The sequence below is a fragment of the Phocoena phocoena genome, chromosome 12 (genome assembly GCF_963924675.1).
Source record: "Phocoena phocoena chromosome 12, mPhoPho1.1, whole genome shotgun sequence".
In the NCBI taxonomy this organism is placed as follows: domain Eukaryota; kingdom Metazoa; phylum Chordata; class Mammalia; order Artiodactyla; family Phocoenidae; genus Phocoena; species Phocoena phocoena.
The window spans coordinates 15905268-15928248 of NC_089230.1; the positions used below are offsets into that span (position 1 = coordinate 15905268).

A 22981-nucleotide genomic window follows, 5' to 3' on the forward strand; every position below is an offset into this window, starting at 1 on the left:
ATGTTGAGTATACTTATATTTTATAACCTTATTGGATGTATTTTTAGTCAACTGTATGGCGATCAAGCAAGCTTTTTCGATGCTGAAAAAGTGCCAAGAATTAAGCACAAGAAGAAGGGCACTGTGTCCATGGTGAACAATGGCAGTGATCAGCATGGATCTCAGGTAAGGAAATGGGTGAGGAGATGAGTTTTGCTCTAGGGAACCCACAAAATTATCTTTGTAAATATCTAGTAATGAGAGAATTTCAATCAAAGATATTTGTTAGAAGAAAAAAATGACACTATTTTTTCCTATGTTAAAAAAATCATTATTTTGTCCTTTTAAAAGTAAAGCATGTCCATTGGGAAGAATTTAGAAAATACAGAAAAGCACAAAGATGAAAATAACGTTGCCTACAATCCCACCATTCCTGGAATATCACTGTTCACAGTGTGGCCCGTTTCCTTTCAGTATTGATTACTTATTTCAAAACAGGTCGTGTTGAGCACCTCTCATTCATTGTCACAACAGCCCCATTGGAGTAGATGCATTTTTTTCCTCACAGTTTACATGTGAAAAAACTGAGATTTGGTTTGTTCAAGTATTTTAAACAGTCAGAGCATCTGTATTTATTGATATTTTATGTTTAAGCTTTGTGCCTTATACTTAGTAGTAGTGACAAGTAGGTGAGAATTCATGCAATTAATGTAGTCTTTTGTAACTGATTTCAGTTTGAATTATATATATATTTGTATTTATTCTATGTCTTTCTATATAGTTTCTTATTACAACAGGAGATAATCTAGATTACCTTGATGGTGTTCATACAGTGTTTGGTGAAGTGACAGAGGGCATGGACATAATTAAGAAAATTAATGAGACCTTTGTTGATAAGGACTTTGTACCATATCAAGATATCAGGTATGGTTATAGTTTACTGTTGAAATGTACTAGAATGTTTTATATGTGATGTTTGACAGGTAATGGGGATGGCATACATAGGACTGGTTTTTGGACAATTCTAAAATGTGTGACTATAAGAATCTTTATAATAGAGAAGACCTTTATTTAAAAAAATACTTATACTAATTATAAATGCTTACGTTGGGAGGAATTATTAATCCTTTATCTTTTAAAAAATGCAGATTATTGAGAGCTATGACAAAATTACTAGGATTTAGTCATTTATATTACATCTTAGCATAATGCAGAGTAATAAATATAATATATAATATCAAACAATCAAAAACAGTAACACTAATTGTGAAAGTATACACTAGTAATATCCTTGTGCAATAAAATTTAAGAGCTGATGGTTTTTTTTGGTGTTAGAGATACTTAAGATATTTGTTATAATTTTTATAAAAAGTAAAACATGGATTCTGAAATGACATAAATGTAACATTTGACTTGGATTTATTTTGTAAGGATAAATCATACAGTGATTTTAGATGATCCATTTGATGACCCTCCTGATCTATTAATTCCTGATCGATCACCAGAACCTACAAGGGAACAACTAGATGTAAGTAGAGTCTTCTTGTGATTGAATGTATATACATATTAATGTTTTGCATAAAATTTGCTTTTTACCTTATTAAAACTTATTTCTTCAGAATGATTATCTTGCTTGATCAGTAATACTAGGACAAGTTTAAAGTTCTTTTTTCTCTTCCAGGGAGATACTCATTTTTCTACCTATCTTTTTATTTCCCTAATATTCTTTCCTTAGCTCTGGAAGCTTATATGAATACCTTGGGGAAATATTTCTCTTATCTCTTAACTCTAGATAGGAGTGTAGCTTTGAGGCTAAATTAAATTATCAGCTTGTGAAGGAACTTTTCAACTGGGGATACTTTTGAGCCAGGCTAGAACCCAGAAATTTCTGTGGCATAATGGAGACTTTTTCCCTCAGATCTTTTGAGGTAAAAATTTCTGCATATGAGGCTTCCTCAAAGCTGAATTTATCTTTATAGTTGGGATTTAATGCTTAATTTCTAAGATCATTTATCTTCTGTATTCAGCACTTAGTTGGTTACCAGGTAGTTCCTATATAAATGTTTATTTTGATTTTAAAATAAATTAGATGCCTAGTCTGGCTAGTATTATTGAATTCATCTAAATCAATTTTCAGAGGTTTGTAAGTTTGTTTCACATTTGTGAAACAAATGTTCTAACACATTTGATGGAACTAAGAATAAAGCATAATGTCTCTCATGTTTCTTAGATTTTTCTATTCTTTAAATATATATATGAGTAACTTCTGCCTTACAGAGTGGTCGGATAGGAGCAGATGAAGAAATTGATGATTTCAAAGGAAGATCGGCTGAAGAAGTAGAAGAAATAAAGGCAGAAAAAGAGGCCAAAACTCAAGCTATTCTACTAGAAATGGTAAGATAATTACTTTGTTCGAATAGTTTTTCAGCAATATATTTAATACATACTCATTGTGAGTTTATTTCTGACTTTTTGATAGTCTTTAAAATATTAAAAAATTTAGCTAAGAGTTTTTTTCTGGATTAAATTTTGTATGACATAATAACACGTATGAAAGTAAACAGATTTGATTCCACTATTAATATAGTGCTAAGTGCCTTTTTTTAATTTTATTTATTTATTTTTTTTATTTTATTTTTTTTTTTTGTGGTACGTGGGCCTCTCACTGTTGTGGCCTCTCCTGTTGCGGAGCACAGGCTCCGGACACACAGGCTCAGCGGCCATGGGTCATGGGCCCAGCCGCTCCGCGGCATGTGGGATCTTCCCGGACCGGGGCACGAACCCGTGTCCCCTGCATCGGCAGGCGGACTCTCAACCACTGCGCCACCAGGGAAGCCCGCTAAGTGCCTTTTTAAAAATATGGGAGGGGGCTTCCCTGGTGGCGCAGTGGTTGAGAGTCTGCCTGCCGATGCAGGGGACGCGGGTTCGTGCCCCGGTCCGGGAAGATCCCACATGCCGCGGAGCGGCTGGGCCCGTGAGCCATGGCCGCTGAGCCTGCGCGTCCGGAGCCTGTGCTCCGCAACGGGAGAGGCCACAACAGTGAGAGGCCCGCATACCACAAAAAAAAAAAAAAAAAAAAAAGGGAAGTGGATATCCAGCTTACAAATATTAATTGGGTTTCAGTTGTTTATACTCATCTCATTTTTAAAGAGTTTCTTGGACTGAATTTTAAGTATATTAGAGAATAATTCTTTGTACGTCTCAAGTATTGAGATTAAATAGTAAAATACTAAGTACAGGATAAAACCTGGGCAGAAATTGAACACCGTAAAGTATACTCTTTTTTGTATTACTAGCAATATGAAGTCATTTGGGGAACAGTTATTCAGTACATGATTAGTTGACCTACTAGGCATTTTTCCCATTTCTTATTTTTGTGGAATAGGTATACCTTTCACGTAGTAGGTCATCAATAATATTGGAATCGATGGATAATAATTAAGTTTTTATTACTATCATTATTTTATATAGTAGAGCTTTCAGGTTCATTATGTTTTAAAATTCGTATTAGCATCACTAGTCTGAAGGAACAAATACTAAAGATTATAATTCAAGAAAACTTTACTGAATTGAAAAAAAATTTAAAATATAGTTTAATGAGCACACTGTGTTATCTGAGAATATTGACCCAGAATAGCCAACACCAAGATAAATTCTAAGAAAATTACTGGACTTAAAAGAAAAATCCTTTGAGCACCTGGGCAGCAAGAGTAAGTGATTTATAAGGGAAAGAACATTAGCTTATCATCAGAGCTTTCATCAACAAAGTATAGAAAGTTTATGCCAGAATAAGAGGAGTTGACATATTCTTTAAACTTTTTATTTTCAGATAATTTCAAATTTACAGAAAAATTACAAATAACGCAGACAACTTCTATATACCTTTTACCCAGATTCACCCATTTTTAACATTTTGCCACATCTGCTTTGATCGTTCATTTTCTCTTTCTCTCTCCTCTCCCTCTCTGTCTCTGATTATACGTGCACATACGCACATACTGTTTTGGGGGGACCATTTGAAATTGCGGTGCAGGTATCTTTTCTCTTTCATTAGTGTGTATTTCCTAAGAGCAACAGTATTATCCTACATATTCACAGTATAGATATCAAAATCATGAAATTTAAAATTGATAGAAATTACAGTCTACCTTCCAGTTTTGTCAGTTACTTCAGTAATATCCTTCATAGATTTTTTTTTTCCCTGCCAGTCTAGAATCCAGCTCATGATCAATCATCTGTTGCATTTAGTTGTCATGTTGCTCTAATCTCTTTAAGCTGGAAGAATTCCTTAACTTGCCTTATTTTTCATTACATTAACATTTTTGAAGAATACAGGTCATTTATTTTGTAGAATATTCTTCAATTTAGGTTTACCTGCTGTTGCCTTGTGATTAAGATTCAGGTTATACACCCATAGCCAGAGTACTACATAGGTGACATTGTATCCTTCTCAGATGTCACATCTGGAGGTGGATAATATCCATCTGCCTCTCATTGGAAAGTGTTTTGTTTTGATCACTTGGTCAAGGTAATCCATTGTCTGGGGACTCCACTGCATAGTTTCTGTTTTCCCCTTGCAACTAATAAGCCATCTGTAGAAAGGCACTTTGAGACCTTCAGATATCTTATTCCTTGTCAAACTGTCCCTCTGGATTTCTTAGCCATCCGTGACTATTGCTTGAACCAATCTTGACTCTGATGGGTGCAAAGTGGTGATTTCCCAACTCTGCCCTTTTTTCCACACTTGTCAGCCTGCCTTCTTTTGTAAGGAAGAGCACTCCTTTATTATCTCTACTTAGCATATATTCATTATCTATATGGACTTGTGGATTCCTTTTCTTGTTTTGTTTTTAATACATAGAATTTATTTTATAGAGTAGTTTTAGATTTACAGAAAAATTGAACAAGAAGTACAGAGAGTTCCTATGTACTCCCTTCACCCTCCCCAACAGTTTACCTTTTTAATTAGCATCTTCCATTAGTGTGGTACATTTGTTACAATTGGTGAGCCAATATTGATAAATTATTATTAACTAAAATCCATAATTTACATTAGGATTCACTCTTTGTGTTGACAAATGCCATGTATTGTACAGAATAGTTTCACTGCCTTGAAAGTCTTCTGTGCTCCACCTGTTCATCCCCCTAACTCCTGGCAACCAGTATCTTTTTTTACTGTCTGCATAGTTTTGCCTTTTCCAGAATGTCATATAATTGGAATCATACAGTGTGTAGCCTTTTCAGATTGGCTTCTTTCACTTAGCAACGTATACTTAAGGTTCCTCCATGTCTTTTCATGGCTTGATAGCTCATTTCTCTTGATAGTTACATAATATTTCATATGGGTCTACCACAGTTTGTTTATCCATTCACCTATTAAATATCTTGGTTGCTTCCAAGTTTTGGCAAATATGAATAAAGCTGCTATAAACATTTGTGTGTAGAATTTAGTGTGGACATAATTTTTAACTCATTTGAGTAAATACCTAGGAGCACAATTGCTGGATTGTATGGTTTAGCTTTGTAAGAAACGGCCAAATTCTCTTCCAAATTGAATTACCATTTTGCATTCACACCAGCAAGAATGAGACTTCCTGTTGTTCTACATCCTTGTTAGCACTTGGTGTTGTCAGTGTTTTGGGTTTTAGCTGTTCCATTAGGTGATCCTGTGTCCTTTCAATTCTCACAATTAACAAGTTTCCTCTATTTTCTAAGAACATCAGTTTCGCTTTATTTGTGTATAATGTAATGGTAATTCAGCTAGTGTTTTGCAATATTGTTTTGACCTTCATAGCTTATGAATATTTTAAATTTCCTTGTAGTATTTTAAAGTTATCTTTGACTAAGTAGTATAACAAGTTCTTTTTTAACTCATTAACTTTTTTTCTCATTTGTGCTTCCATTAGATGTATTTCTGCCATTATAGGTGCCTTTTGGGATTTTTCCTGATTTGCTCTTCCCCACATATGTTGTAATGCTGCTTATTGGGCATAGGTTATTGCTATCTTTTGATAGACTTTAGAGACACTGAGCAGATCTTACTGGCCCAGTTGCTTCTTACTGTTTATGATTTCCAAGATTTCTCTCTCTTTTTTTTAATGTGTTTATCCAAGAGGAAACACTTTATATAGTAATCTTACCTGAAATCATCTCTGAGAGTTTTTGAATATATGTATGAAGGTATATTGTTTCCTCACCTAAAGGCTCATGGTCACCATACTTTTCCCACAAGGAAAACAACACCATCATTATATCATCTCATTATGTCATGGTTTTCTCTTACTGTCACCCTCTCTAGTTCTTCAGTAGGAAGGGGTAGGCTCGGCTCAGCACAGTAGTTGACCATGAAGTTGACTTTGGTTTGACTGAAGTAGAAGATGATAGTGAGGGTGAGATTAAAAAGCTAGAAACACTATCCAGGAATTGTTGGTGTTCCATACTGAGTGATAATGTGGAGAAGAATTGGGCATTACTTATTGCCGAAGGCTAGATTCAGCATGACGGTATTTTTCAAAAGTTTAAAAACAAGTAAAACTAAACAGTATGTTACTTAGGGGTATATACTTATGTGTCAGAACTCTATAAAGATCTGTAAGGGAATGGCCAGAAAGGAAAACCAAAAAGCTCATTCGTGGTGAGAGAGGCAGAGGGATAATGGGATCAGGGGACATTTTAGTTCTAAAGCTAGTTGGTGGCATCATGGGTGTTTTTATTTTCATGCTTCATAACTTAGATATACTTTACATAAATTCTTTCAAAAATATATTAAATACTTGAAGAAAGAAAAAGTGGAGATAAAATTGGGACTTTGAAACCAGGTAGACCTGGGTTCAAATCCCAACTCTGTTGCTTACAACTGTGTGACCCTGGGCAAGTTAGTTATTTAACCTTTTTGAATTTTCACTCATGGAAAAGTAAAATGGAAATTGCATGGTTGTTTTAAGAATTGGCAGTAATGTATATGAAGTGCCAAACATGGTCTTCACACAAAGTAGGGATCTGGTAAATATTTTGGCTATTAATATTGTTACTGCCAGGAAGCATGGAGTTTTGAATTTTGAAATCTATTAAGATTTATTTTCCTGAGGCTGTAGTTTATAATGTAAATTTAGATATTTCAGGGAATCAGCATTGTGGGCTAAATATGGGATATTTAGAATGCGAATTAAATAAAGGAGTTGATTTATATTCTTGTTTATTTGTCATTTAGGTGGGAGATCTACCTGATGCAGATATTAAACCTCCAGAAAATGTGCTCTTTGTGTGTAAATTGAATCCAGTGACCACAGATGAAGATCTGGAGATAATATTCTCAAGATTTGGGCCAATAAGAAGGTAGTCTCTAGAATTAGTGAAAGATTTAGAAAAACTAGGTATTAGTTAGTAGTTTTCTAATAACATTTTTGATGAGTCTGTGAACTCAAAGTGAATTTTATACTGGTGAGTTTTACAGATGAGTCTGTTGGACAGTAGGGAAGAAAAACATGTATGTAAATGTGTATGAGTAGATATATGTGTGTATATATATTGTAATGTGTGTGTATGCATTATACATTGAATGATTCTCTCACTCCCAGCACAGACATTTTCAACTCTAAAACAGGAAGTGAATGGAACAGTTTAAGTCTAGTTCTGTAGTATTCTTCTTTAATATTTTAAATATCTATCTCATTTAAATTCTCCCTAGAATTACCAGCAACCTATGTCAAAATTAATTTGAATCTAAGTTTTCTAAAATTTTTCTTTTGGTTAATTTTCCTTGTATTATTAATGCAAAAGTTTATGAAACTAGTATTTCTGTGAGAAAGGGGAATATTTTGTAATTGATTAAAAAATATTATTTTAAGTTTAGAATTTCCTTTCATTTCATGTTTTTTTTTCTCTATGAAGCCATTCTTTATTCTTCCTATTGAAAGAAAAATCTTTCTATAAAAGACTACCTGGCTTTATTCCTCTACTCACTTATAATATATCATCTTTATAAAAATATTTCCTATACTGCTACTTCTTATTTTTAAATTGGAGACATTATGTTCTAACTTCTTGCTAAGGAAGATGAGGATTCACGTCTATTTCTATCCTGCCCTCTTCATTCTACCTGCCTACAACTTTGGTTGTATCATAATTTTGGTTAGATCTTTGTTCAATATTTACATTTTAATGTATACTTAAATATTGTAGCAGCTGAACCATATGCTATAATGTGATTACTTTTCCTTTCTCTCACAATGTTTTATATCCCTGTTTCATTTCATGTGTTTAAAATGAGGCTTGAGATACATGAGGAAAAAGGATTAAGCCAGTTGCTTTAAATTCCATCTTACTGGCCCTTTCACTTGGTTAAGATGGATTAGTTCTGTATAATAGCTAGACTTATGCGATTACATTTGAGCTTGGTTTATATTAAAATTCAAAAACCCCAAATCGTAAGTTTACTAAACATATGTATATGTATGAATGTGTGTGCATTATTCTACATTAGATAATCTGTAATTCATCTGTATTTGGACTACAAATAAATTACGATTTAAAAGGATTTTTAGCAGTAATTTCCCTTTGCCAAAGGAAAATTAAATATTTTTATCTTATTCTTCCTTCAGTGTTTTGGGAATGTAGGATTGTAGGCTTAGATAGGGCATTTATAGTAGAATCTAGATAATTTAGTTTCTAGACTGATGAACTATTTTTTAAAAAATAGTTATTATTGAAGAGATTTGGAGAAATATAGTTCTGTGAATTTAACTTTGGCTTATTTTGTTTTTTACTTTTGAAGAGTAAGAGTGAATGCTTTTTCTTTAAAGTCACTTTTTTCCGAACTATTTTTCAGTTGTGAAGTTATCCGGGATTGGAAGACTGGAGAATCCCTGTGTTACGCTTTTATTGAATTTGAAAAAGTAGGTCATAATATAGATATATTAAATATGTATTTTTTTTGTTCTATGATATTAAAGTGTGAAAATGTATAGAACTTTTTCTAGTCTCTAAGATTAGAAAATTAGTTTGCCCTTTCTTTAGGCACCCAAGAAAAATAACTTTGTTATATTCAAATAGGGGATAAATTTAACATCTATCAATGTTAATATATGTATCTTTACTTTACTTTTATCTTTACTTTTTTATCTTTACTTTATATTTATCTTTACTTTTCAGTTTCAACCTACGTGAATGTATCTTTAAAATTTTAAAGTTTTAGGTAAAGTTCTTCGCATTCTATGAATAATTTTTCAGTGCTATTTAGGTAGATATGATAATTGAGTAATAGAAAGAGAACCAGTCTGGGTGTTATGATCTAGATATTAATTTCAGCTCTATCACTGACCAGCTGTTCTATGATATTTGGCAGTTTATTTAGAATTCTTCTTTCTAGGCATTATCTTCCTTATAAGTAAAGCTTGAGTATTAGGTTAGATGGGTACTTTCTAGATCTATAATAGGAATGATAGCTTATGTTACTCAAGTAATTTTCTTTAAGCAAGCATTATGCTATTTGACCTGCATTTAATCCTCACAACTCTGAGATAGGTACTGTCCTCCTCCTCCAAATAAGTAAACTGAGACACACAGTGGTAGCGTGACTTGTTTAAAATCATGTACCTAGTGAATGTCATAGCCTTCTGTCCTGCTGTTTTATTTTCAAAGAAATAGTTAATAACTCAATTAACATTTTATGTAACAAATATTAACTACCACCCATATTTATAAAATTGTTCAGATTTAAAATGTTAATACTCATAAATTTAGTGTTATTCTTTTTAAAAAAACCATCAAATTTAAGTGTGACTTATACAGTGACTAGGAACATTTGTATTAATTCTATTTCTTCTTTGCACTTTTCTTCATCTGATAAATAAATACTAAAGCTTGGGCTTCCTTGGTGGCGCAGTGGTTGAGAGTCCGCCTGCTGATGCAGGGGACACGGGTTCGTGCCCTGGTCCGGCAAGATCCCACATGCCATGGAGCGGCTGAGCCCGTGAGCCATGGCCTCTGAGCCTGCGCGTCCGGAGCCTGTGCTCTGCAACGGGAGAGGCCACAACAGTGAGAGGCCCGCGTACCGCAAAAACAAAACAAAACAAAACAGAAAAAAGCTTGTATTTGCTCTTAGGATTTGAACTTAGATATGTCTGATGCTGTTCCCAATGTGTTTAGCCATTTTGCTAGGCTACGTTATTTCTTTTTGCAGCTTTGGACTGAAGTATGTCCAATAGTAGCTCATTCTGTTATAGTTATTCCAAAGTACTTGTCAAACACCTTTTATATTTCAGGCACTGCAGTAGGCCTTAGGGGTACAAGATGAATAATGGAGGGTTGAGGAAGACAGACACATAACACATTATACCTAGACACTGTGTCAGGTGTACCAGAAATAATATTTACAAGGTACATTGGTGTCAGCAGAAAGGAGATTTCTACCTTTAGTTTGCTATGAATACTTTTTGTCAACTTGACAGTGTTATTCCATCACTGAGCATAGATTATATTGTTTATTTGCTTACAAACATAATTTCATTTTGTTTATGGCAGATTGACTAATATCTTCTGCACGTATCCCATTTGCCATGAATACATAGTTCAGGTCAACTGTAGAGCACAGAGTGGTTCTAGAATCTATGGATTCTTTTTTTTTTTTTTTTTTCCCCCCGGTACGCGGGCCTCTCACTGTTGTGGCCTCTCCCGTTGCGGAGCACAGGCTCCGGACGCACAGGCCCAGCGGCCATGGCTCACTGACCCAGCCGCTCCGCGGCATGTGGGATCTTCCCGGACCGGGCCACGAACCTGTGTCCCCTGCATCGGCAGGCGGACTCTAAACCACTGCGCCACCAGGGAAGCCCTAGAATCTATGGATTCTTTATCATGATTCAACATTTCAGTTTTTGAGGTGAATCTTTTATTTATTTTTGGCTGTGTTGGGTCTTCGTTGCTGAGCGCGGGCTTTCTCTAGTTGCGGCGAGCGAGGGCTACTCTTTATTGCGGTGCACGGGCTTCTCATTGTACTGGCTTCTCTTGTTGCGGAGCACGGGCTCTAGGCACGTGGGCTTCAGTAGTTGTGGCACATGGGTTCAGTAGTTGTGGTGCACAGGCTTAGTTGCTCCGTGGCATGTGGGATCTTCCCGGACCAGGGATCAAACCCGTGTCCCTTGCATTGGCAGGCATATTCTTTAACCACTGTGCCACCGGGGGAGTCCCTGAGGTGAATCTTTTGTAGCCTTTCTCTTTTCTTGAAAATTAGATTAAGCTATATTATTCTGCTTCATGCTTCTCATGAGCGGTAGCCTCTTTGTAAGTGTCCATTGCTGAGTCTTTTTTGCATGTTATGCAAGTTCTCTATGCTTTGGATAATCTGATCAAAATGTTTTTGAAACTGAGGAATGAAATACATGCCGAAAACTTGCAGCTCATGAGTGAACAGCTTGATGAATTAATCACAGTTAATACACCCATGTAAGTCACCACCCGGGTCAAGGAACAAAACACCAGCAGAAAAAAGGTTACTGGAATCCCAGAGGCCCCACCTGTGTCCCCTTCCACAAACTTCCCCATTGCTGCTACTTCTGATATCATAGATTTTGTCTAATTTTAAACTTGATATCAGTGTAAACACAATGTGTTTTTGCTGTCTAGCTTCTTTTACTCAGTGCTAAACTAACATTTGTGAGATTTGTTCGTTACTGCATGTAGCTTTTAACATTTTTGTTAATTTTCATTGGAAATACGGTATTTTATGTGTGCATGTAAATTTTCACTGACATATAGTATTTTATTGTGTGTATGTAAATTTTCGTTGCCATATGGTATTTCATTGCGTGTATATAACATTATTTAGATTTCCAGTCTGCTGTTGATGGACGTTTGGGTCTTTCCCAGTTTTGGCTACTATGAATGGTGCTGCTCTAAACCATTTCTGTCATGTCTTTCAGTGTACAGATGTATGCATATTTGTTGGGTATATATCCAAGAGGGAATTGCTGGGTCATAGGGTAGGTGTAGCTTCAGGAGATAATTCCAGTCAGCTTTCCAAAGGGATTATCCTAATTTTCACTTCCACTAGCAATGTATGGGAGTCCCTATTATTCTGTAGCTTTACCAACTCTAGGTATGGTCTGTCTTTTAAATGTTATCCACTCTGGTGGGTGTGTAGTGGTATCTTATTGTGGTCTTATTTTGCATTTTCCTGATTGAGCCCCTTTTCATATGTTTATTGCCATTTAAACGTCCTTTATAAAAATGAAGTACCTGTTCAAGACTTGGCCACTTTGGGATTGGGTGTTTGTGCCTTTTTATTGATTTGTAAGAATTCTTTGTACTTCCTGGGTACAAACTCTTTTTTTGGTTGTATGTGTTGCAAGTATCTGCTGCTCAGTGGATTGCCTTTTTCCCTTTCTTAATGGTATCTTTTGATAAGCAGAAATTTCTAATTTTTAGTTCAGTTTGTCAGCTTTTCTTCCTTATTGCCTATTTTTAAAGATGTTTGCCTACCTGAAGTCATGAAAATATTCTCTATTCTATCTTTAGAAGCTTTGTTGCGAAATTATCTTTCCCATTTAGATCTGAAATTTGATTTTTGTATATTATGTGTTTCATGTTAAATTTCATTTTTCTTGCATAAGATAGCCAGGTGACCCAGCGAAATTCGTTAAAAAGGTTGACCCATTTGCATAGCTTTTCAGTACCAACTTTGTTATGAATCAGGTGTCCACATGTGTAAAGTCTGTTTCTGGATGCTGCACTGTTGCACTGATCTATTTGTCTGTCCTTGCACCACTCTCAAATTGTGTGAATTACTATAGCTTTATAATGTCTTGGTATCTGGTAGTGTGAGTCCTCCAACTTTGTTCTTCTTAAAGATTTTCTTGGATATTTTTGTCCTTTGCATGCATTTCCATATGTGTTTTTTATAATTTTTAATTGAAGTGTAGTTGATTTACAATGTTGTGTTTAATCTAAATTTTGAAGAGATTCCTTAACTATTGTTTAGGTATAAGTAAATTGAGTATTTGCAAATACTATCCTCCTGAAAAAAAGTATCTGAGAACTTTCTCTTTGGGGAAATGGCACAGTGATGGAATTATGCCTGCCTAAGGGTCATCAGTCAGATTTATCAAACATGCACTGATTGCCTACCATGTGCCAGATGATGGTCTAAATGATGTCGATTCAAAGATGAATAAAGTTTTGTCCCTTGGAGTTTATATTCCATTTAATTCTTGATATACATTGTAAATAAATATGATTATAGCTAGTTCTTTTATCTGCTTCTCTTTGGATTGTTTCTAGTTGAGCTGTGAACAGACCAAAAAATAAGTTTCCAGGGACCTAGGAGAAAATTGATCAGTGCTGGATTGAAATGTGTCATTTCTAGTCTTCAGATGTCAGAAATGGGGATGTAGGGCTTGCAAAGTTACTGACAAGGATTCTTATGTAACATAGACCTTGGTATCATAGGCCCACAATCCATTATCCAAAATCCTTGGGAATAGCTGTTCCCATTTCAGACTTTTTCAGAATTTAGAAATGTAATACTGCATGTTTGTGTGTGTGTGTGTGTGTGTGTGTGTGTGTGCGCGCGCAACACACATATCTCTGGATTACGTGGCACACTTCTGGGTCAGCATTCCGTAATCACAGAAATACTTCTGCTGTGAAAACAAATGAATATTCATACTAAGTAGAATAAGTTAAGGTTTATCATTCCATTAGGTTTTGCTGTCACATGGATTTTAACACCAAATTTATAAAAACAGTTTTCAGGATATTTTTGGGTTTTGAGTAAAAGGGATTATGGATTTGTATAACACAGTTGGTAAGTATATGTATGTGCACTGCAATCAGACTGCCTCGGTTCAAATCCTGGCTCTTGCCCTTGCCAACTGTGTGCCCTTTAGTAACTTCTGTACCTCTCTAAACCTCTGTTTTCTCTTTGACAAAATGGAGGTAATAAGAGGTAATACCTCATAGGGTTGTTATCAGAGTTAATTGAGATAATAGATGCAAAGCATTTAACAGCATTTGGTGCATAGTAAATATTCAAATATTAGTTTTAGTAACAAGAAACTTTTTGTATTTTCAGTATTTGTTCTAGCTGCAGAAATCTTTTCCATAGAGATTTATGCTTGAGTTTTTATAATTACTATCAGGAAGAAGATTGTGAGAAAGCGTTCTTCAAAATGGACAATGTACTTATAGATGACAGAAGAATACATGTGGACTTTAGCCAGTCTGTTGCAAAGGTTAAATGGAAAGGAAAAGGTATGTTGGTTCATCTTCCTTTGTTTCTGTTCTGCTTTGCATCGTGTGTGTGTGTGTGTGTGTACCTCTTTTGACAGTGCTGTTAATTAGAAATGTTCAGTGATATAACTCCTGCTATTTGATTTTACCTAGCTGCTATCTAGTATATAAGATGGGGGTATGTGTGTGTGAGTGTGTATATTTGTATTTTTAAAAATTTTTTAATTTTTACTGAAGTATAGTTGATTTACAATGTTGTGTTAGTTTCAGGTGCACAGCAAAGTGATTCAGTTATACATATACATATATCCACTCTTTTTTAGATTCTTTTCCCATGTAGGTCATTACAGAGTATTGAGTAGTGTTCCCTGTGCTATATAGTAGGTCCTTACTAGTTATCTGTTTTATGTATTTTAGTGTGTGTATGTCAAACCCAGTCTCCCCATTTGTCTCACTCCCCCATCCCCCTGTTAACCGTAAGATTGTTTTCTGCATCTGTAACTCTATTTCTATTTTGTAAACAAGTTCATTTGTACTATTTTTTTAGATTCCACGTACAAGTGATATCATATGATATTTGTCCTTCTCTCTGATGTATATGTGTATTTTAAACTGATGATGAATATATTTTTTGTTTGACTGTATTATAAATTACTTATAATTACCCCACTGCAGACATAACATGTTTCCAAAGTAATTATCATTTGGTGGTTTGGCTCTTCTAGATGCAAAACTCTTAAAAATTCTTTTTTCTGGGGCTTCCCTGGTGGCGCAGTGGTTAAGAATCCACCTGCCAGTGCAGGAGACATGGGTTTGAGCCGTGATCTGGGAAGATCCCACATGCTGCGGAGCAGCTAAGCCCGTGTGCCACAACTACTGAAGCCGGCGTGCCTAGAGCCCGTGCTCTGCAAGAAGAGAAACCACCGCACTGAGAAGCCTGCGCACTGCAACAAAGAGTAGCTCCCGCTCGCTACAACTAGAGAAAGCCCATGCACGTCAACAAAGACCCAACGTAGCCAAAAACAAATTAAAAAAAAAAATTCTTTTTTATAAAATTTGTTTGTTTTAGTTGTCATACGGTACAAAATTAAAAGATCTTCTGTGTACTAGGTCCTATCCCTACACATAATGACATATCCCACATATGCAAATTTCTGCTAGTGGTACCATAACAAACTTAAGGTTGAATCTGTGTATACTGAAATACTATGGGCTTTTGATTGCTGATGCAGTGTTTTTATTTATTTATTTTTTATAAATTTATTTATTTATTTTTGGCTGCATTGGGTCTTGTTGCGCGCGGGCTTTTCTCTAGTTGTGGCGAGCGGGGGCTACTCTTTGATGCAGTGCGTGGGCTTCTCATTGCAGTGGCTTCTCATGTTGAGCATGGGCTCCAGGTGCACGGGCTTCAGTAGCTGTGGCACGCGGGCTCAGTAGTTGTGGCTCGCAGGCTCTAGAGCGCAGGCTCTAGTTGAGGAGCACGGGCTTAGTTGCTCCGCACCATGTGGAAACTTCCCAGACAGGGCTTGAACCCGTGTCCCCTGCATTGGCAGGCGGATTCTTAACCACTGCACCACCAGGGAAGCCCGGCAGGTGGATTCTTTTTTTTGTTTGTTTGTTTGTTGCGGTACGCGGGCCTCTCACGGTTGTGGCCTCTCCCGTTGCGGAGCACAGGCTTCGGACGCGCAGGCTCAGTGGTCATGGCTCAGGGGCCCAGCCGCTCCGCGGCATGTGGGATCTTCCCGGACCGGGCCACGAACCCGCGTCCGCTGCATCGGCAGGCGGGCTGTCAACCACTGTGCCACCAGGGAAGCCCCGGCAGGTGGATTCTTAACCCCTGTGCCACCAGGGAGGTTCCTGAGATAATTCTGTATATTATGGATTCACATTTTAAAAAATTGAACATATCTTGTGTACCATTCACAGTGCTAAGTACTTTTCCTTATAGCCTTGTTTAATGATTCCAACAGCATTGTGAAATGTTGATACTATTTTCAGCTCCTAAATGAAGAGAATGACTTTCAGAGAATTGAAGTGTCCTACCTAGGACCTCCCACTGGAGTCAATATTTGAATCCAGAACTTCTCACTTTGATCTGTTGCTCCTTCTACTATATACCATAACTGCTTCATCCGTAGTGAGACTTCTAATGGCAGGCACATGGCACATATTTTTCAGTGATGAAATGATGCCTGTTTGTTACAGTTACCAGTATTTTAACTCTTACAGTTGTCTGTTTCACATTTATATGAAACTTTGCCTACTGGCCCTTTTCCTTTACAGAGCTTCTGGAATTGCCAAATAGATTCATCTTGTCTTTGATGCTTATAAGCCTCTCAGATCTCAGACACAGGTCCCAAGCTCTCAATTTCCTTTGGGCCTAATGTTCTCATAGACTTTTTTTTTTTTTTTTTTCTCATAGACTTAATGGCTCTACTTGAACTCTGAATTATTTTCCAGTGATTGTATTCACTGCGTAATTTAGGATTTGGAAGTTTGGTGTTGTAATATTCATGTATGTCATTAGGGGGCAGCATCTGGCTACCTAGCAAAATGGATATCTGATTTCAGTTAAAATAGTGGTGGAGAGTGAATTACTATGATTCTTTTGTTTTCTTCTCAGCCTTTTTCTATCCCCTGATATATATGCCACTTATAAATAGTTCTTATATATTATACCTCTTATAAAATAATTATTGTTCTTGATGAATCAGGTGATTTTATTACTAGGTTGTTTCTTCTTTTTTTAAATAAATAGGTGGGAAGTACACCAAGAGTGATTTCAAGGAGTATGAAAAGGAACAGGATAAACCATGTAATTTGGTTCTGAAAGATAAAGTAAAGCCCAAACAGGAGTATCCTTCACAAGAACCAGTTGGTCAATACGTATTGACCATCCAATCTGGAGAGTTGAGTGTGATACCTTATAAAAAGGCTGTAGAAGACAAGTTCCTGAATCCAGATGGTTTGTGAAGAAATCACTTAGTTTATTGTTATCTCTTTTCACCATTTTACATATGTATACCTTGCTTTTTCAGTATATTCTCTATTGTATGGAGAAAGTTAAGGTTGAAAGAAGTTTTGAGCTTAATTCTTTTACCTCCCTACACTTAGGTTAAGGTTATCTCTTATTCTCAGAAGATCTGCAGGTAAGAGTTGTATTTTCTATATATAATATTAATGTTTTAATTTTCTCATAGTCAGAAATTTCTTTGTTATAGCTAAGCTAAATGCTTTGTGTTAACCCTTCTTATATGTTTAACTTCTTTGGAGTTGGTGAATATGTAGATAACAAAATCCTGTTGTTGTTTTATGTTATTAGATTGCTTCTTTCTGCATAATACATTGTCAGTCTAGCAACAAATATTTATTGGGCTCCTATTGTGTACAAGAGTTGACTTTTATAGGATTAAAAAGAAATCCATTGACTTGACCCTTTAGTTTATAGATTTCTTTCAAGTTTTAGGCTGAGACAAATAAGGAGCAATGAAACATACTTCTCATATTATGTCATTTTAGTTTGTTCATTGATATTCTCGTTATAAATCTATCACTGCATACATGGCAAAGGTTATTTCTTTTGTGATTCTTTCTCGTAAGTAGTTTCTTTGTTTCCTAGTTTCTGTTGGTGTTTTAGGGATTCTCTTTGCCCATACTATATAGACGTTTTTTTTCCAAGTATTCATCAGGAAAGGTGAATATCAGGTTGACCTGTTAAATATTTTTTATTGTGTTGGTTGTCTAATGCACAAAGCATTGTAAGGAGTTAGAGTATACTGACATAATCAGCATGAAAAGAGGCTTTCACATACAGACAAACCAAACATTAAACTAAGATTGGTCTGAAAACATGGACATTAGAGGGGGTATGATTGAAATCTTAGAATCATAAAAGGTGTGGATGGAATACACTTGTGACTTATTCACCAAATCTTTGAAATTAAATTGAGGCCAACCACTAGAAACTGCAGCTGGAAGAAGGGAAGTGTGTAGGACAAATGAAAGGAAGGTCAGCTGTGGAGTATGAAGTAGGAGGGGGCATCTTCCCCGCATAGCAGGTGTTCAGGCTGAAAAGGAGGGATACCTAGTATTAAAGTGTTTTAAATTCAAGATGATAGACTACTGAGAGTTAAGAAAGGAACTCGGTGTGTTTGAGAATCAGTCTCTAGGCCAGTGCTGTCTAACGGGACTTCCTGCAGTGATAGAAATGTGCTGTAACTCCACTGTCCAGTATGGCTGCTAACCACATGTGGTTATCGAGCTTGTGAAATGGACTGAGGAACTGGATTTTAAAACTTGTTTAATTTTAATCAATTTAAATTTAAACCACTACCCATGGCTGGTATTGAACAGTGCTGCTTTTAACCTTTTGAAGTTGATGGAGAAGACAGGCATGTCCTGGTGCAAACCACTATTCATTATTCACAAACAGCATACTGAACAAGAGAAAGGAATTCATGAGTCTGACCCAGTAGGATGATCTTTACATTCCTGGTAGTTGATAGGTTTCATTTTAGCAAGTCATTTGTAATCTACAAATTATACGTACAATTATAGAGGGACAGAACATATGTCTTCATATGTAGCACATAGATATATATTTTCACATACATTATTACCATGGTGAAGAAAGGGGATTCTGATGATAATCTAAGTACAGATAAGCCAATTAGAAAGACATGGGATGTACTTTATAGGTCATGAGAGAGAAGGTGCTGTTAAACCATTAATAAGAAGATTCAAAAATAGAAGTAGAAGAGAGAAGTTTAACTTGGCTGCACTAGACCTCAGGGAAGTAATTGGGGAAAAGAGGACAGGGAGATCACAAAGTAGGATTTTGGAGAGATTTGACGTCTTCTAAAAGTCTTGATTGTAGTGGTGAATAGAAGATAGTGGATGAGCAAGGAAGGAAGAGATACAACAAGTGTCTTGGTGGTATTACAAGTAATCAGCCGATACTTATTTGGCATCTGTTACATGCCCAGTGAAGTTTCGCAATGAAATGTAGCCCCTGGACCTTAAAGACATTAAGAACAGACATTAAATAATCACCATTAATTAAATACGTCTAGAGTGTTACAGAGAAGTGCATTTGTGGGATATGGGACTCATAATAGAGGTAAGGGGTCAGAGGATCCTCAAGTAATACTCTTAGTGACATTAAAGCTACAGCTTGAATATGGGGGGAGAGGAGGGCTGAGGTGGGATACTATCAATATTTTCTTTATCTGTGATCCATTAAATACAGTTTACATCTTGACTCAGTACAGTCCAAGTATATAATCATTCTCACGCACACACACATAATTGAAACAACAGTGTTATAAAATAATATTTTCATTAGATGCCATGTACTCTATTTTCTAGTCTATGTTATTTTAAAATGCTGGCTTTTGGTGACCCACTAACTGGATTTTACACCTCATTGATGGATTATGATCAGTAGTTTGAAACACTCTGAAGCACTTTTTTTGAATAGTTTATTATTATTTTAAATATTTATTTATTTATTTAGTTTTGGCTACATTGGGTCTTCATTGCTGTGCGCGGGCTTTCTCTAGTTGCAGCGAGCGGGGGCTACTCTTTGTTGCGGTGCGCGGGCTTCTCATTGCGGTGGCTTCTCTTGTTGTGGAGTGTGGGCTCTAGGCGCATGGGCTTCAGTAGTTGTGGCACACGGGCTCAGTAGTTGTGGCGTACGGGCTTAGTTGCTCCGCAGCATGTGGAATCTTCCCAGACCAGGGCTCAAACCCGTGTCCCCTGCATTGGCAGGCAAATTCTTAACCACTGCGCCACCAGGGAAGCCCCCTCTGAAGCACTTTGGACAGGGAGCAGCATGTGTAGAGCAAACACTGAGGTAAAATCATAGGCAAGGACTATTGAATTTGTATCTGGAGAAGGAGACCATCCAGAAGGTACTATGAAAACATTGCGACATGGTATAAAGGAGAAAAGAAGTTGGAGATAATAGAGTAATAATAGGATGGTACAGGCTGATTAGCTGTCGTTAGCCGTCTTGTGAAAAGCCAGAAGTTGCAGTGTTTTCCTACTGAATGAGAGACATCGCTGAGGAAGCATAGAGCTGTAGCCTGGTGAAGCCCTAGTCCTGAGGGAAGTGTGTCTACTGTTACTCTAGTCCCACACGCCACTGAAATAGCTCTGCGCTTTGGGCTTCCTCCTAGCCTTTCTTTTGAAAACCACTGTTCTAGTCCTTGTCAGCCTTCCTCAGAATCTGTTTTAGAGTTTAAGATTCTTTTTAGAAGAGGTTCTAATAGTCTTACATTTTCTCTTATTCTAAGACATTATAGTATATTAAACACTTATTTCTGAATTAAAACATATTATTACAATTTTTATAACATTTATGTGAAATTTAAAAATGATTCACTCATAAATCTACCACCTAGGCAAATGATACTTTTTATTTCTCCTTGTTCCTCTCCAGCCTTGATCTTTTATAAAGCTTTATAAAGTTATAATCACTGTGTGGTAGATACAGTTTTTGCTTCAGGCTTTTTCCACTTTTAGTTTTTTATAAACACCATTCCAGGTTATTTTTTTTTTTTTTTTCCCCCAGGTTATTTAATAGCATTCGTTTGTCATTGTTAATAACTTCCTTTATAGTAATATATCAGTTGAAATACCCTGATGTATTTAAGTATATCTTTATTACTAGGCTGTTTATTGTTCTTAGTTTCTGTATTAAAAATAATCCTAAAAAAAAAAATCCTGTTACGTATACAGTCGGCCCTCTGTATCTGCAGGTTCCGCATCCATGGATTTCCAACTGTAGATGGAAAATATTCAGGAAAAGTATTCCAGAAAGTTCCAGAAAGCAGAACTTCAATTTGCTGCGCAGGCAGCTATTTACTAGCGTTTATGTTGTATTTACAGCTGTTTACATAGCATTTACATTGTGTCAGGTTTTTAAGTAATGAGATGATTTGAAGTATAAAGGAGGATGTGCGTAGGTTATATGCAAACACTATGCCATTTATATAAAGGACTTGAGCATCTGCAGCTTTTGGTATCGTCGGGATCCTGGAACAAATCCCCTGTGGATAATGAGAGACAGCTGTGCTTATGTTCATTTAACTTACTGTTATTTTATAAATTCTTATTTGAATTTAAGCATGCTAACTATTGGTATGCATAGCTAAATTTTCTCCTATAGGACTGAACTAATTTACGCTCAGAAGAGTCACATGAGTATGTTTTTCATCTATACAGCTTCTCTGGCATTGGGGTTTATAATGTCTTACTTTTTTCTAGTTAAAAATGTGCCTCATTTTCTAAGTTTAAGTTTTTCATTATTGACAAATATGCTTCCTTATTTTTTATGCTACTTATATTTTTCTTTTTTTTTTTTTTTACTCTATATTTTTGGCCCACTTACCAATTTATAACCGTTTATTAAAGACAGGTGTTCTTTCCATTTTTCCTGACTCTGTAATGAAGTAAAATATGAATTAGTTTTGTTTTAGAAATATACTCTGTGCTTCTGAGATGTTTCTTGCTTTAAAAAGTTACCTTTAACCTCATGGCCTACTTTGTTTACCAGATTCTTATGTTTTGATGTATTACCGGTGTCAGTTCTCATGTTTGTCCTTAACTAGCTGCTGCAGTGCAAAATATGATCTTATACTCGATGAGCAGGCAGAAGACTCAAAGTCAGGTTACTCACACACAAGTAAAAAACACAAGAAGAAAACCCGCCACTGCTCTGAAGAAAAAGAAGATGAGGACTACATGCCAGTCAAAAATACAAATCAGGTACTTACTGATGTTCAGACTTAGCTGTAGAGAAATAAATATTTCATCCATTTGTAAATTACATCTTAATTTAGGAGATAAGGGTATAGTCCTGAACAGGGATGGATGTGTTCCTAACTCTTAAGATGTAGAATGGTTTCACTAGGGTAGTGAACTTTAATTTTCAAGAATATATATAACAGATTATAAAAGATTGTTTTTGAAATAACTTAATATATCATATAGTTCCACATTGTGAAGCAAGAGTGATTTTCATACCTGTGGACACTCACTTATTCCCATCAAAAACAAGTGTGGTATGGTAAAAAAGTTCTTATAATGTATCATGTTAATTTATCACCAAGTGTTATGTACAGCACTTACAGGTCTTGAGGTTTTAGGACCTGAGAAACGTTTATGCCCTTCCATATGGTATATATGAAATAAAAGCACTAATAATTAGCTTGATCATCCTCAAAGCTTTCCTGAACAATACTTTTTCTAAAACAATGATAATAAAAATTCCCCAAAGAAAATTAATTATAAAGAGAAGAAATCATTTCCAGCCTGTATTTTGACTCTCAGTTAATTGAAAAGCAGATTACGTTATATTCCCTTGCTATGGTTTTTGCCACGTAAGGGCATTTCAACCTGGGCCCTGGTAGACGAGGAGGCTTTCAGTTGGCAGAGGAGACTCAAGACTGTGAGAATGTTAAGCAAAGACACTGAGATGGAGAGATTTAGTGTGATTGGCAAAGTAAAGGATTTGCTGTCAGAAAAGCTGGGTTTAGATTTCTACGTTGCTAATCATTGATGCGACCTCATCAAATTATTTAAGTTTTTTGAGCCATAGTTTCCTCCTCTGTGAAATCGAGATAATATTTATTGTCCAGGCACATTACAGTTAAGTGAAAAAAAAAAAATGTGTGTGCAAACATTTTCTACACTGGCTGTTACTGTTATTTTTACAGTCAAATCATTGTGTTTTAAATCACTTGGAATAATTTCTCTGGTAAGGCCATTAACTGGA

At 35.9% G+C, this 22981-nt stretch overlaps 1 protein-coding gene across 1 annotated transcript in view; it reads left to right on the forward strand.

Moving 5' to 3' along the window:
- Positions 1-22981, forward strand: part of PPIL4 (peptidylprolyl isomerase like 4) — a 34470-nt gene that overhangs the window by 5747 nt on the left and 5742 nt on the right. The window contains exons 4-12 of the mRNA XM_065888787.1: positions 48-165; positions 761-903; positions 1411-1507; positions 2257-2373; positions 7190-7314; positions 8807-8873; positions 14112-14223; positions 16961-17057; positions 21825-21972. Of these exons, the coding sequence (XP_065744859.1) occupies positions 48-165; positions 761-903; positions 1411-1507; positions 2257-2373; positions 7190-7314; positions 8807-8873; positions 14112-14223; positions 16961-17057; positions 21825-21972 (1024 nt within the window). The remainder of the gene's footprint in view (positions 1-47; positions 166-760; positions 904-1410; positions 1508-2256; positions 2374-7189; positions 7315-8806; positions 8874-14111; positions 14224-16960; positions 17058-21824; positions 21973-22981) is intronic.